Below are 16617 nucleotides of genomic sequence, written 5' to 3'. Positions count from 1 at the left end.
TCGGCGCCATGCCAACAAGTCATGGGCACGCCAATCAGCAATGGAAATAACATGCCCCCCTGCTGGTGCATGGTAAATGCTGGTGTTGGAGATTGACAGCGGCATTAACCAGGTTAAAAGCCATGGAAAAAAAAAAGCTTCATGTGACGCTCCCACAAGCTTTCCCGTCCTTTGCGGCCGCATCGGGGCACACACCAACTACTGGCATTACGGCCATGGTTATTTCTACACCGTAAACTGTCCTAAACAGATTTGGCTTGAAAAAGGCATTATGCTGCCGAAACGTAGCAGCTGAAGTAAATCTGTGCATACCAACACTCTGTCTTTGGTTTCCTTTGTATTTGGTGGATGTTTTTGCCTCTTTTTTCATTTTGAACACTGAACAATAAATTGTTCTTATTGAGTGCCGAAGGCTCTTGCTTTTTATATTTATGTTATTTTTCCTTCAGAGCACCATTTTGCATTTGTACAGTGAGCACCTCTTATATATTACATACTCCTGACTGTATACTTGTATATTTGCTCTTGTATATACAGTACATACCTGTATCTTTCTAGTGCGCCTTTCGGTGATTAAATAAAAAATTAATCTTGGGCTGCTCTTTTATCTCGATTCACGAATCCCCAGGTCCGCATGCTTGGTTGGTCATATTATACACTACCCCGGTGTTGGTTTCTGACCAGATATAAACCTATTGTCAGACGTGGCTTATATCTAGCAAGGAACTGGTGGCAGCATATCATACTGTGTTAGGGAGGAACTCTGACAGTGAAGGCCGTGAGGTTTACATATATTCATCCTCAGCCTGGACTGGTGATACATATCCCCCCTCACTGGGAGCTCCTCAATAACTCGTACCTATAAGGGTATGTTTCCACATTCAGGAAACGCTGCGTTGAGTCGCAGCGTCAAACACGCAGCGTCCAGATGTTACAGCATAGTGGAGGGGATTTTATGAAATCCCGTCTCCACTATGTGTGGTAACACGCAACCGGTGGCCCTGCGACTCCACACATGCGGCGCGTCTTTTTAGATCGCAGCATGTCCGTTTACCTTGCGGTGACGCTGCACCGCCGCAAGGTAAAACACAGGGCCCTATGTGTGGGGTGCAATGAACACATCCGGCATCATCGCGTCTACGAAGGGGGCGGAGTGAGTTTTCCGCTATGTCCAAAGCGTCGGCCATCCTGAACGTGGACACGTACCCTAAGGGAAGCCTCTCAGGCATCTATTTTCCCTCAGTGCTGTACCCTGACTGACCTGGGGTAAGTGGTAGCGCCAGAGAGCCGATCCCTGCTGGGTCATTGTCTCCCCTCCCCAGAGGTGAGTGAAGTCGACACACCCCTTCCCCTGTACAATCAGTTACAAATGACATACCCTATCCTATCAATATGTCATCACTTCAGAAGATGGGAATAACCCTATAAACCTGTCCTGTGTATGTATCAGTGAGGACTTCAGGTTCACTGAACTCAATGCTTACTTGTAACTAAGGTCTGTAATGTCAAGAACAAATGTATCCTATAGTTCAGTGACCAGTAGTTTATGTGAGAGGGGTGATGGTCTTCACCAGGGGTGTCAAACTGCATTCCTTGAGGGCTGCAAACAGGTCATGTTTTCAGGATTACTGTACTGGAAGGCTGTGCAGTGATCAGTGTCAACCCCTGGAGTTCAGCAGTGATCATCAGCGGAAGATGTGTTCAGACTTTATACTGCATATGTATACTGAGATTTCCCAGACTTCTTAGCCTAAAAGTACCGTCACACATAACGATATCGTTAACGATATTGTTGCTTTTTGTGACGTAGCAACGATATTGTTAAGGAAATCGTTATGTGTGACAGCGACCAACGATCAGGCCCCTGCTGGGAGATCGTTGGTCGCTGAGGAAAGTCCAGGACTTTATTTCGTCGCTGGATCTCCCGCTGACATTGCTGGATCGGCGTGTGTGACGCCGATCCAGCGATGTCTTCACTGGTAACCAGGGTAAACATCGGGTTACTAAGCGCAGGGCCGCGCTTAGTAACCCGATGTTTACCCTGGTTACCAGCGTAAACGTTAAAAAAACAAACACTACATACTTACCTTCCGCTGTCTGTCCCCGGCGCTGTGCTTCTCTGCACTCCTCCTGCATCCTGTGACGTCACCGCTCTGCTTTCCGGCTGACCGGCGCTGACAGTGCAGAGGAAAGCAGAGCGCTGGAGGACAGACAGGTGAAGGTAAGTATGTAGTGTTTGTTTTTTTAACGTTTACGCTGGTAACCATGGTAAACATCGGGTTACTAAGCGCGGCCCTGCGCTTAGTAACCGGATGTTTACCCTGGTTACCGGGGACCTCGGGATCGTTGGTCGCTGGAGAGCTGTCTGTGTGACAGCTCTCCAGCGACCAAACAGCGACGCTGCAGCGATTGACAACGTTGTCGGTATCGCTGCAGCGTCACTCAGTGTGAAGGTACCTTTAGTTACTGTAACACTGCAGATTCAATTTATAATGAAAAGTCCTGATGCTCTGTCAGATCCATCGTACTACAAGCACCCAATGTACCCCAAAAGACCTACAATGGGTTCCATCAAGTTTGGTTTCTGTCTCTTTGACGTGGAGAATAGCTCTGCTTAATCGTATATTCATAGGCTGCTAATTATGATCAATAATATCTTACCGCATATATAAACACTGGTTTGTCATAACAAATGCTGAGAATGATAGAAAATATGGTCCCATAGGCAGATGCAAATTATATGTCTAAAGCCACGTTCAATATTTGGAAGTCAAAACCAGGAGTGGGTGAGAAATACAAAAGTGGTGACGTGTTTCTATTATACTGTTCCTCTGATTAAGCCAAAACCAGGAGTGGAACAATGAGAGGAAAAGTATAATAGAAACATGTCACCACTTCTGTATTTATCACCCACTCCTAGTTTTTGCTTACAAATATTTAGTGGCCTAAATACCATTAGAATAAAGTGCCAAGTACAGGTGAAACAAATAGGCTATAAATACATAGTGTCTCATTACGGGAGGTGACGTCGCACCAATGGAGATGTCTTTTGGGTGCACTTGAATGACACAATGGTGTCAAAGATATCAGCGATGCGCTACGGCGCTCGGCCACTTGAATATTGATGACACCTGAAGGCGCAAGGTTGCGAAGGTAGTGATAAGGCCTCTTTCACACTTCTGTCTTTCAGCTCCCGTCACAATCCATCGATTTTTGAGAATGCAGGATCCTGCATTTTCCCACAGACTTGTATTAGCGACAGATTGTGACGGATGGCCATCCGTTTCATCCGTCGTGCACTGGATCCGTCGTAAAATAACGGTCTGTCGTGCGGAGGTACGTTTTTTCTGCACCTCGGAAAATCGGTCAGCGACGCATCCTGCGCTGCCCATCGTCGGCTATAATGGAAGCCTATGGACGTTTTCCCCTCTGAGCATGCCCGGACGGATTTTCAAATCTGGGAAAAAGTCTCTCTCTCTCTCCCAGACAATTGATTTCCTGAAATTTCTCCATTGAAATTGTGACAACACAAACGACGCATCCGTCATTACACCGGATGCGTCACACACGTTTTTCACTATTTTCATATCGTCCGTCGACACGTCATTTTACTGCACAACGACGCACAGCAGAAGACGGAAGTGTGAAAGAAGCCTAAAATGTCAGCTTACTGTGCACTATGTGCAATACAAGTGGAAGGCTCTCCGCACTGCCTGCCGAGGCTGAAATGGTATGATAAACGGAGACCATTGTTGCTGACCAGTATCGAGCCCTCAAAGGTCCCTGATGAACCCCTCCGAAAAGATTTAGAAGAAAGAAAGGCGTGACCCAAATTACTATTAATACACATGATAGTTCTCTTTTGGAGATTTTGCATTAGAGACCATGAGCTCTGAGTTCCCCTCTGGTCTTTGCTGCCAATGCCAATGGTGGCAAGGTGCGTACTGTCTATTTCTTCAAGTCAGAGTGGTTGGAGTGAACAAAGGCCCAGAGTCCCTCTCTCTGGTGATCGGAGGGGTCTCTTGGCTTTCAACACAATTATAAATTGTGGTATGCCCCCCTAAAGGGAACTTGTCCTGTCATAAATCGCTATGGTCTATTTCTGTGGCCACTGCCCAGAGGAAATTAACTGTATTTCTCTCTGCAGCCTCCGGGTATGGGCAGACGATCAGTAAATGCTGCTGTTGGACGCTGCAGACTTGTGCAATGAAGGTGCGCTGTGTCCAAAGCGCTGCCAGATCGTGTGCGGCCGGCCTCAGGCTTTCAGTCATAGGCTTCAGTCACGGCTCAGTACACAGTAAGCGGCGCCGGTAACCGTGCCGGCGCTGCCTAGCCACGGGCGGTGCTTGCACAGATTGAACTAATGGTGGGCGCCAGTAAAATGGTGTCGGTGGCACGGAGCAGCCTACGCATCAGCAGCCGGCGCCATTTTCCTGAAGACTTCTACGAGCAGCTGGGACAGCGCCGACACGACATTTTACATGAAGATAATACATCTAGATACAGCGCAGGGGACGGAACAAAGCTGAAGACCCCACAAAAGGCCCACCCAATGCACCCAGATATGAATACAAGGAAACTTCACATAACGATTATAGACGATGTACACAATGGATTTCTTCACCTGAGGTGTCATTATTATCAGTATAACAGCGCTAACATGGCCATGGCTGTACTTTCCGTGGTAAAATCCCGCAGACAGGTTCTCTTTAAGTATTGACGGCATAGTAATAAAGTGAGAAACGACGTGTATGTGGGCTCTGGGAGCACAGCACTGGCCTACCGCATCATACACACGCCATTATGGAGCCCATACATGACCCGACACAGGACGGGAGGCTGGGGCTCTGTCCTCCCGCCATGTCTTGTGAGGGAGAGCAGAGAGCGGGGGTTCCCCGGGCTCACAGCACCGCCTGCTACCAGTCCGGAGATGTGCGCTCGCAATGACCGCCCTGTCCTCATTCTGTGGAGGGGTCAGCCAGACACATGATCCGGAGGAGGCGGAAGGCTGGAGAGGAGGGGCGGCCATAGACACGTCAGGAGGCTCCGAGAAAGTGAAAGGAGGCGACGGCGCAGGGACAAGCAGTGCACTTCCCTGAAGCGGCCGGAGAGCCTCGTACGGCGGGGATGAGTCCCTGGTGCGCAGCCTACACTGTGAGTACGAGTGACGGGAGCCTACACTGTGAGTACGAGTGGCGGGAGCCTACACTGAGTACGAGTGGCGGGTGCCTACACTGTGAGTACGAGTGACGGGAGCCTACACTGTATGAGTGGCGGGTGCCTACACTGTGAGTATGAGTGGCGGGTGCCTACACTGTGAGTATGAGTGGCGGGAGCCTACACTGTGAGTATGAGTGGCGGGAGCCTACACTGTGAGTATGAGTGGCGGGAGCCTACACTGTGAGTATGAGTGGCGGGAGCCTACACTGTGAGTATGAGTGGCGGGTGCCTGCCTACACTGTATGAGTGACAGGAGCCTACACTGAGTACGAGTGACGGGAGCCTACACTGTGAGTACGAGTGGCGGGTGCCTGCCTACACTGTATGAGTGACAGGAGCCTACACTGAGTACGAGTGACGGGAGCCTACACTGTGAGTACGAGTGGCGGGTGCCTACACTGTGAGTACGAGTGACGGGAGCCTACACTGAGTACGAGTGACGGGAGCCTACACTGTGAGTACGAGTGGCGGGTGCCTACACTGTGAGTATGAGTGGCGGGTGCCTGCCTACACTGTATGAGTGACAGGAGCCTACACTGTGAGTATGAGTGGCGGGAGCCTACACTGTATGAGTGGCGGGTGCCTACACTGTGAGTATGAGTGACGGGAGCTTACACTGTGAGTATGAGTGACGGGAGCTTACACTGTGAGTATGAGTGGCGGGAGCCTACACTGTGAGTATGAGTGGCGGGAGCCTACACTGTGAGTATGAGTGGCGGGAGCCTACACTGTGAGTATGAGTGGCGGGAGCCTACACTGTGAGTATGAGTGGCGGGAGCCTACACTGTGAGTATGAGTGGCGGGAGCCTACACTGTGAGTATGAGTGGCGGGAGCCTACACTGAGTATGAGTGGCGGGTGCCTGCCTACACTGTGAATATGAGTGGCGGGTGCCTACACTGTGAGTATGAGTGGTGGGAGCCTACACTATGAGTGGCGGGTGCCTACACTGTGAGTATGAGTGACGGGAGCCTACACTGTGAGTATAAGTGGCGGGTGCCTACACTGTGAGTATGAGTGGTGGGAGCCTACACTGTGAGTATGAGTGGCGGGTGCCTACACTGTATGAGTGTTGGGTGCCTACACTGTGAGTATGAGTGGCGGGTGCCTACACTGTGAGTATGAGTGGCGGGTGCCTACACTGTATGAGTGGCGGGTGCCTACACTGAGTATGAGTGGCGGGTGCCTGCCTACACTGAATATGAGTGGCGGGAGCCTACACTGTATGAGTGGCGGGTGCCTACACTGTGAGTATGAGTGGCGGGAGCCTACACTGTATGAGTGGCGGGTGCCTGCACTGTGAGTATGAGTGGTCGGGAGCCTACACTGTGAGTATGAGTGACGAGAGCCTACACTGTGAGTATGAGTGGCGGGTGCCTGCACTGTGAGTATGAGTGGTCGGGAGCCTACACTGTGAGTATGAGTGACGAGAGCCTACACTGTGAGTATGAGTGGCGGGTGCCTACACTGTGAGTATGAGTGGCGGGTGCCTACACTGTATTAGTGGCAGGTGCCTACACTGTATGAGTGTTGGGTGCCTACACTGTGAGTATGAGTGGCGGGTGCCTACACTGTGAGTATGAGTGGCGGGTGCCTACACTGTGCCAAAATCGGGGGCTAAAAAATAATTTTTGTGGAAAAAAAAAAAGATTTTTTATTTTCACGGCTCTGTTATAAACTGTAGTGAAACACTTGGGGGTTCAAAGTTCTCAAGTTCTGTGAGTATGAGTGACGGGAGCCTACACTGTGAGTATGAGTGGCGGGTGCCTACACTGTGAGTATGAGTGGCGGGAGCCTACACTGAGTATGAGTGGCGGGTGCCTGCCTACACTGTGAATATGAGTGGCGGGTGCCTACACTGTGAGTATGAGTGGCGGGAGCCTACACTGTGAGTATGAGTGGCGGGTGCCTACACTGTGCCAAAATCGGAGGCTAAAAGATAATTTTTGTGGAAAAAAAAAAAAAAAGATTTTTTATTTTCACGGCTCTGTGTTATAAACTGTAGTGGAACACTTGGGGGTTCAAAGTTCTCACAACACATCTAGATAAGTCCCTTCGGGGGTCTAGTTTCCAATATGGGGTCACTTGTGGGGGGTTTCTACTGTTTAGGTACATCTGGGGCTCTGCAAATGCAACCTGACGCCTGCAGACCATTCCATCTAAGTCTGCATTCCAAACGGCGCTCCTTCCATTCCAAGCTCTGCCATGCGCCCAAACAGTGGTTTACCCCCACATATGGGGTATCAGCGTACTCCGGACCAATTGGACAACAACTTTTGGGGTCCAATTTCTCCTGTTACCCTTGGGAAAATAAAAAATTGCAGGCTAAAAGGTCATTTTGGGGAAAAAAAAAATCATTTTTTAATTTTCACGGCTCTACATTCTAAACTTTAGTGAAACAATTGGGGGTTCAAGGTGCTCAACACACATCTAGATAAGTTCCTTAGGGGGTCTTCTTTCCAAAATGGGGTCACTTGTGGGGGGGGGGGTTCCACTGTTAGGCACATCAGGGGCTCTCCAAACGTGACATGGCATCCTATCTCAATTCCAGCAAATTTTGCATTGAAATGTCAAATGGCGCTCCTTCCCGTCCGAGCTCTGCCATGTGCCCAAACAGTGGTTTATCCCCACATATGGGGTATTGACGTGCTCAGAACAAATTGTACAACGACTTTTGTGGTTCAGTTTCTCCTGTTACCCTTGGTAAAATAAAACAAATTGGATCTGAAGTAAAAATTTTGTGAAAAAAAGTTAAATGTTCAATTTTTTTTAAACATACCAAAAATTCCTGTGAAGCACCTGAAGGGTTAATAAACGTTTTGAATGTGGTTTTGAGTACCATGAGGGCTGCAGTTTTTGGAATGGTGTCAGTTTTGGGCATTTTCTGTCATATAGACCGAAATTTTACCACTATCATAAAGTACAATATGTCACGAGAAGACAGTCTCAGAATCACGAGGATTCGTTGAAGCGTTTCAGAGTTATGACCTCATAAAGTGACAGTGGTCAGAATTGAAAAAAATGGCCTGGTCAGGAAGTTGAAAACAGGCTTCGGGGTGAAGGGGTTAATGTTTATGATTATGGCTTACAGCCAATGAAAACCCAAAAGTCATTATCTCAGTAAATTTTTCAGTTTCAGTATCCAAGAAATATCGTATCTCCTTGCGGAGAGTGACATGTTAAGCATGTCGAGGTGAGGAGACTTAAAGCTGCAATGCTCCTCTGGGAAATAGCAAATTGTTTCTTCAGAGAGGAAGAGGACTAGAACTCTAGTGCCACCTATTGGAAGTAGCAATCCTAACAGTCAATGTCGACTCTTTAACGAGCCTTGTCACGTGACTTAGGATAAAAGACGCCTCTCAATCAGCCAAACCAGATCTCTACTTTGCACTGAAGAGTGGCAGTACCCTGAAACATTGTGTCTGCAAATTGAGATTCTGGTTTGGCTATTATCCTAAGTCATGTGACAAGGCTCGTTAAAGAGTCGAAATTGAGTGTTAGGATTGCTACTTCCAATAGTTGGCACTAGAGTTCTAATGAGGTTCAGTAGGCTCCACTATCATGGGGAAGACTGCTGACTAGACAGATGTCCAGAAGGCGGTCATATACACCCAGAATTGAGCATTGAATATACGGTAATTTGTTTTGTGCCCAAGATTAGCACTTCATCAGGTTTAAAAGAATATAGATTAATTTATTTTTAGACCTGCATTTTTTTTACATTGCTTAAGTATACCAATGAATAATATTTAAAGACCCATCACTTAGTCAAAAGTGGCAACGTTTTTCTTATTCCTGCGGCACCTGAGTATGACGTGTGTGTGCATTTTTTGTTTTGTATTATAAATCCGCCATACAGTTCCAGAGATATAGGCCTTTTTATCCAGCATTAATTATTTAGGGCTTTACCAAGGGAGCGTTGCTCACAGGATTCTCTGGTGACGTGTCTTTAGACTGCTCTGCATTAATATCCTGGATGTAACGCCCTCTTGGTAAAGACCATACAATTTAGCCCTAAATAAGAAGGCCTGTACCTCTGGAACCATATGGTGGAATTAAAAAAGAAAAAGGCATACTCCGGTATCAGTGGTAACTGTCCGCTTTTGAGCTGGTGACAGGCCCTCTGTAAGGGGTGCCTGAAGTCACTCCGTTGTATTTTACACTATGGCGGCAAGACTAACCATATTACTACTTTATGCCACCTCATAGTTTCTTAATCTTGAGAAGTTAAAAGAAGTAGAAAGATGCTGAATGTGTGCACAGCAACGTCACTTTCACTTTGCTGTGCATTATGTTCATTCTTTGCAGCAGTTTCGCAGCGCTACTGTGTGTGTACATATCCTAAGGCCAGTCTCACACGTCAGTGTCTCCGGTACATGAGGTGACAGTTTCCTCACGTACCAGAGACACTGACACACGTAGACACATAAAAATCAATGCATCTTTTCAGATGTCATTGATTTTTTGCGGACCGTGTATCCGTGTGCCAAACACGGAGACATGTCAATGTTCGTGGGAGCGCACGGATCACACGGACCCATTAAAGTCAATGGGTCCGTGTAAAACACGTACCGCACACGTACATTGTCCGTGTGCAGTCCGTGTGCCATGCAGGAGACAGCGCTACATTAAGCGCTGTCCCCCCCACTGGTGCTGAAGCCGCGATTCATATGTTCCTTGCAGCAGCGTTTGCTGCAGGGAACATATGAATATTAGTGTTTAAAATGCAGATCCAGGTGCCATCCCCCTCCCACCCCCTGTGCGCCCCCCCCCCCCCCTTCTTCCCCGCTGTGATTAAAATACTCACCTAGCTTCCGGATCCCTCGCTGTAGCGTCCTCTCCTGGCCGCAGCGTCTCCTGTATGCAGTCACGTGGGGCCGCCGATTACAATCATGAATATGCGGCTCCGCCTCCCAAAGGGGCAGAGCCGCATAGTCAGTACTGTAATCGGCGGCCCCACGTGACCGCATACAGGAGAAGCTGCGGCCAGGAGAGGACGCTACAGCGAGGGATCCGGAAGCTAGGTGAGTATTTTAATCACACTAAGAGTGTGTTCATTTTAAGGTTTCTATTGTCACTGAGTGTTTGGAGCAGAAACTCTCCAAAAACCACAAGGAGTTCAAAAAATGTGACTCTTGGTTGAGGTGTTTCTACTTCAAACGTCATGAACACACCCTAAGGTTAGGTGTAGACAACCGGTTTCTCTCCGAGAAAATTAGTCCAGTTGCGCTAATCAAAGTGGGATACAATTTTCTCGGGGGTGGAGAGAGAAAATTTTTTTTCCTCAACCTTTTCCATTATGTAAGTCCGTGAAAACTGGATCGCAGTTAGATGTTGACCAAGTGTGGTTGATTCCATTTCACAGACGTCAATGGGCAAGTGCCTTCGGATTCTCAGAGGCAAACACCGTGCATGCTGTGAATCCCCCCCCCCCCCCCATTCCATCCTCTGACCACGCCGTGTCCATCCCCATAGAATAACATGGGTAGCAGTGCTATCTGTTAAAATCATGGCTAGCACTCATCCAATTTACACGGTCGTCATGACGAGCCCTAACTCTGTTTCCATGAGTATCTGGTGCGTTTTTGATGTTGCAGCATTTCTGCACCAATTAAGTTACTTTTCAGGCGTTTTATTGTGTGTCTTCACCTGTGTATTTTTGGAATGTCATTTTTTTAAAATAAAACTTTGTGCTGTCAACAAGTGTCATCAAGGTTTTTCACGAATGGATAAATAAATTACAAAGCTTCTCCCATCCTGTGAAATGGTGAACACAGACAGCACAGAGATGCCATCCTTGTGTTTGTACTTGTTTTTCACAAACCCATAGACTCGTTTTGGACCTTTTCATCTCTGCTGCCGGGAAAAAAATGGACATGTCTGTGTGTTTTACACGGACTTATGAGCAGCAGCATAGATTCTAATGGGTACGTGTAGTATCCGTGTAAAAAAGTGGGTACAACACGGACGGCTGAATGAGGCCCCAGTGACGAGACTGAGAGTTGTCAGTGTGGTCAAGTGAGACCCATCACGTCTGTCTCACCAGATCACAGTAAAAATGCTTGGTCTAACCATCTCTTTGGGCATCTGCTTTCCCCCCCCCCTATAACTGCCTTCTTATGATTGGGCAGCATCATAAATAAGAAAAAGTTAACACCCCCAGAGAAGAATCTTGGTGAAGTGGAATCTTGCAAATTAGATACTCTAAATGTCTAAAGCCTATAATCTCCGAACTCCAGTGTAGAAAAAACATTGCAACCAGGTCCTTGAGCCATTTTTCGTAATATACAATTTAATGTTAAAGAAAACCTTACACAATACATTTTTTAACTATAATAACTTGTTTTGAGAGGTAATGCAACTAAAAATGCCAGTGTTTTCTGCATTCCTTTTTTATGCTGTTTGCCAAACCCCACCAGTAATCAGTCCCCAATTATTGTACCGGTTATGGGTCACTCCATTTCAAGTGATCTGAATATATATATTTTTTTTACCTGACCTCTTAGTATATTTTCTTTGTTTTTTTGAGTGCTACTTTAGTGAATTAAGTTTTGAAAGCCTCAATTTGACTTTATATTGTTTATCGTATCTCGGAGTAAAATTAAGATCGAGATGTGGGGAAGGCACCATTTTGATCAGAGTTCATTTGATATGACTCAAGTATGTTTCTTGATATTTTGTTTTTGAGAAGTTAAATTCTAAATTTTGATGGTCGATTTTTGGAAAAACTATATGTTTATAAATTTTTCAAAAAATGCATAAAATAATCAAGCAATAAAATATGAACCACTCCACATCTTTCTTGTGACGGCAGACATTTATAAAGTTTTTCCTGTTTACCGTACATCCTGTGCAGAAGAGCCATCCAAGAAGTAGTAGACCTTGCCCAAACTTCGTAGGAAGTCAGTTTTTATCACTGAAATATATATTTCTTAAATTAATGAACATCTATCGAATAATGAAGCAGGCACTCCGATATCATGGCCACACTTTTTTTTTGTATTTTATTTCTGACTGTGCTTCATCCTGAACGACAAAGTCTAAGCTTGTTACTGCCTTACTTTGATGTGTTCTTTTAGGAGATTACTGTAGTAGTCTCATTGTTGGTGTGCTATAAATAAGTGTTTGTTTTTTTTTTATTAAAGGGTTAGGGTAAGTTCACACTGGGTGTTTTTGCTGCTTTTTTTTCTTGATTTCTTTGCAGGAAACAAGCTGCTGCAAAAATGCAGGTTTTGGTACTGTTTTTGGGCTAACTTGTGTCTTTTTGTGCATAGTGCTCCCATGACTTTTCTGCAGCAAAAGCGCTGCAAATAATGATACCTGAATGTTTGCAGCGTTTTTTCAACACCCATTCAAGCCAATGGGTGAAAAACGCTGCAAAAACGCCGAAAGAAGTGACCTGCTCTATGTCCAAAAAAAAAAAGCAGCAAAGCGCAAAATCCTGAGTGATGACACAAAAAACCAATGTGTGTGCATGAGATTTCTGAAATCTCATAGACTTTGGTACTGTAAAAAGCAGCTGAAAATTAGCATTAAAAAAAGCAAAAAAAAGTAGATATTTAGGTAACAGTTTAAACTCTTCTGGTTATGGCATACAGATACTGATCAAAAATACTGTCATGTGAATGAGGCCTAAGGTTAAAGGGACACTGTCACCTGAATTTGGAGGGAACAATCTTCAGCCATGGAGGCGGGGTTTTGGGGTTTTTGATTCACCCTTTCCTTACCCGCTGGCTGCATGCTGGCTGCAATATTGGATTGAAGCTTATTCTCTGTCTTCCGTAGTACATACCTGCACAAGACAATCTTGCCTTGTGCAGGCGTGTACTATGGAGGACAGAGAATGAACTTCAATCCAATATTGCAGCCAGCATGCAGCCAGCGGGTAAGGAAAGGGTGAATCAAAAACCCCAAAATCCCGCCTCCATGGCTGAAGATTGTTCCCTCCAAATTCAGGTGACAGTGTCCCTTTAAGTTCCTACAATGGCTGTTTTTTTTTTTATTTTTTTTTTATGATGTGTAAATGGAGTTGGGTTGCATGTGTTTCAAATCTGCAATATGTCAATTTCTTTTGTGGGTAAACTGAGTGTTATATGCAGATTTTCCCCATAGAATTGCATTAGATGTGATAAATCCGAAGGTTACAAAACTCAGGTAATCCGCACATAACTGTATCAATAAAGTTTTTTTTTATTAAAGCCAAATACCGGGAAGGATCAAAAATTAACAAGGTTCATGAGTAAAAACACAAATAACCGAATTTACTTAAGAGGTGTAGAATGCTGCAGAAAATCTGCAACATCAAAAACTTAAGAGAGGCTACATTCCCACAATGAGCATAAGGTTATGTTCACAAGACGGAATCTGCCTGAAAAAGCTCCACAAAAAGCGAACATAATGCACAATCTAATAATAATAACTATAATGCGCAATCTAAAAGACATTGCTGTGCACACGTTCAGTCTGTCACATCTTTTAATCTCCGTGTTATGGAAACTGTGACGCCGTTAAAGAAGTAGCCTATTCATTATTTGCTAGTTAGAATAAATAATAGCAAAAAACACCAGCCGCTGAGCTGCCATAAAAAAGCTATGGCATAACCGCCAGCTAAACCGCTTACAGGACCAGATTGCCAGCTTCCCCAAGGAAAACCTTGGTGGTTGTGCCAGTGTCTTAAAGAGCACACACTAGGGTATAACACGGCCATGTGCTATGTGATGTTTTATAGGCTAGCCCTCGGACCATACTAGGGCAGCATGCTGTGAGTGCATCCGATATTCGTCAAGTCTACAGGTGCTTGTGAAACATCGCCTGCAATCGGATGTCATCAGTCTGATGTCCGCTCATAGAGACAATGGAGAAGATGTAGAAATTAAGTTCTCCTTCTTCAAACCTGAGTTGCGATAATAAAATCGGATCACAGTAAGATGACACTCGGATCTAACTCTGACAAAGTTGGAGCCGAGTGTCATTTACATAACCTGCCCAACGCTATCGCATGAGCGAATATACCGCAGTGTGGGCGAACTCTAAATGTGAGATAATTATTGTGAAACACTGGCAGTACAATTTAGAGAAAAAATAGACCAAACTCAATTAACAATTATATGAATTTTACTCAACGCCCAACTGCTGAAAACAAGATCAGTCCATTTTGGGGGGGTCTGAAGTGATGAAATTAACGATCCATCTTTGCACATACATAACCTTACATACTTTGGGAGATTGTCCCCAACATAGCCATGTATCCGTAATACTGGATATACTGAGTGGCTGATTTCAAGGAAGGACGGATGCTTTAGAAGTTCCCTCAGAAGTACGGATCCAGTACTGATCACATACTAATGCCCACTAAAGCCTATCTGAGGTGTGTAACATTTAAAAATAAAATCAACGACTTTCTATTTAAAACAAAGGACCATGCACCCCTGTTTTCAGAATGTGCGCAAACCGCTACCAGATAAAAACTTATGGCAGTTCTAGATGATGAGCCATTAAGATGTGTAGTGAGAAAAAAACGTTGTAGACAAAAAATAGGCGCTCTGTTCTTGGTGCAAAGCTTTCTCGTATAGTTACATAAATTAAGCAGATGGTGACAGGCGGCACACAGTGCTGATACGGTGTAAGAAAGCTAACGGATGGGACATTTGATCAAAGTGTTTGAAGCATCCGATTTGTCAAATCTCTCTGACCTTGCTTTATAACCTTCTATTTGTTTCTCTTGTGAGTCACCGTGACCTTACATTTGTATCAACCTGACCTATGGGCCGAGCTTTCTCTGATCATGGAGCATTAAAACGCTCTTACATGGGGCAATGATGGGTCAGACACTTGTTCCTTGGTGTAAGCAAGTTATTTTCTGAGGAAGGACAATAGATTGTCCATAATAGACTTGCTGCAATCCACTTGTTGCAGTCAGGTTGCCACAAAGTGTGAACTCAGTCTAAGACCAGTTATTAAGATTAGTTTCACAAGAAGTTATAGTAAATCTCCATGTATCTCACCAACCCTCTATGACGAGCTGCTACGGAATATGTGATTTTTAAGGGAGATTTCCCTTTGGTAATAATAGGTTAATTAAATGTTAAAAGTACTAAAATGATCATTTAGGACCCTGATATGTAATCTTGGGGGCCACTACTATATGTGTAGACCTTTAGTGCAGCAGGATCATGTTTATCATTACATTTTCTCATGGCTCTGCACTACTTGAGACGAAGGTCCTGGACACCTAAGGCATCATGTAAAGGTCCTGCTATCTGCTCTTAGGAACAAGTTGCGATGTGGTTTACCACAATTGCTGGGGAAAAAAAAGCACAACGTAGCAATGTGTAGATTTTTAGACTTTTCATGACCTAGATATGGCGGCAGGTTCTGGATTATTGCTTTTTACGCTGCTGACCAAAGTCATGTAAGAACCTGCTGCCTTGACATGAATCCACAGACGTGTTTATTTATATTTATTTCTAGTTCCTTTAATATGTTATTCCAAGGTAAACATTGCTGCACTAATTAGAATCGGTTCTAAGATAAATATTGACTTGTGTAGCTTGCTTTATGCCACGTATGGATGTTTCCTATGAGATGCTGCAATATATTAAGCACTATGACCAGCTCTCTGCCAATAACATTTTGCCCAAATTTCCCGATGTGATCTAATGTCTGTCTTCTTTCAGACTTGCAGTGTCAGTTGAGCTGGTACTTGGGCCAGATCACAAGTCTCATGCCATGAGGATCCGCCTGAGGAGATGCTCACTCATTGTGAAGACTGTTGTATTGGTCGGACTGTTTATGGTCACCTATATGGTAGTAGAACTTTCTGTTTCTTCTTTCTCTTCCTTGGAAAAAGAGGACCATGCTACAAATAAAAGATTGGACAGAGATTTACCTGCCACTGAAGAGAAAGAGGAGGACTTAGCCCGTCCTGTGTATAATAAACCTTCCCCAAATCCAAATGCACTCGGAGAGTGGGGAAAAGCGGCTCACCTGCAGCTTAATTCTGCCGAAAAGAAGATGCAGGAGGAAAGCATTGAAAAGTATGCAATTAATATCTATCTGAGTGACCAGCTTTCATTGCATCGTCACATCCAGGATAACAGGATGTATGAGTAAGTAATCAAGATGTAATGGTACGAAGTGTTATAACCATTTTACTATGCCTAAATTTCTCCATAACCAGGATAGTCACTTGTTCCACTGAATAAGAAATGAACGAATGTACATATGTGTCCCTGGGTGCTGTGTTGGATGTCATCTAATTAGGCCAATTGGTTTTTGATAATTTTTGCCAGAGCTGTATATAAGAGGCCACTGCAAAATGTTCAGTTTGTCTGATTTTTCTCTTTCTAGGTATATTTTTGAATAAAATGTAAATTGTTCTTTTAGTCTATAAACTTCT

General features: G+C 45.0%; 1 protein-coding gene across 2 annotated transcripts in view; it reads left to right on the top strand.

The window, feature by feature from the left end:
* Positions 1-4993: 4993 nt before the first annotated feature.
* GALNT4 (polypeptide N-acetylgalactosaminyltransferase 4) overlaps positions 4994-16617 on the top strand; it is a 109179-nt gene continuing 97555 nt past the window's right edge. Inside the window, exons 1-2 of one of the 2 annotated variants that reach the window (XM_069730518.1) lie at positions 4994-5154; positions 15896-16327. In XM_069730518.1, the coding sequence (XP_069586619.1) occupies positions 15948-16327 (380 nt within the window). In that variant the 5' untranslated portion in view covers positions 4994-5154; positions 15896-15947. Of the gene's footprint in view, positions 5183-15895; positions 16328-16617 lie in introns of both variants that reach the window. The other variant, XM_069730519.1, reaches the window with a different exon arrangement.

Source organism: Ranitomeya imitator, chromosome 6 (assembly GCF_032444005.1).
Source record: "Ranitomeya imitator isolate aRanImi1 chromosome 6, aRanImi1.pri, whole genome shotgun sequence".
NCBI lineage: Eukaryota > Metazoa > Chordata > Amphibia > Anura > Dendrobatidae > Ranitomeya > Ranitomeya imitator.
This window is presented reverse-complemented; position numbering and strand designations above follow the sequence as displayed.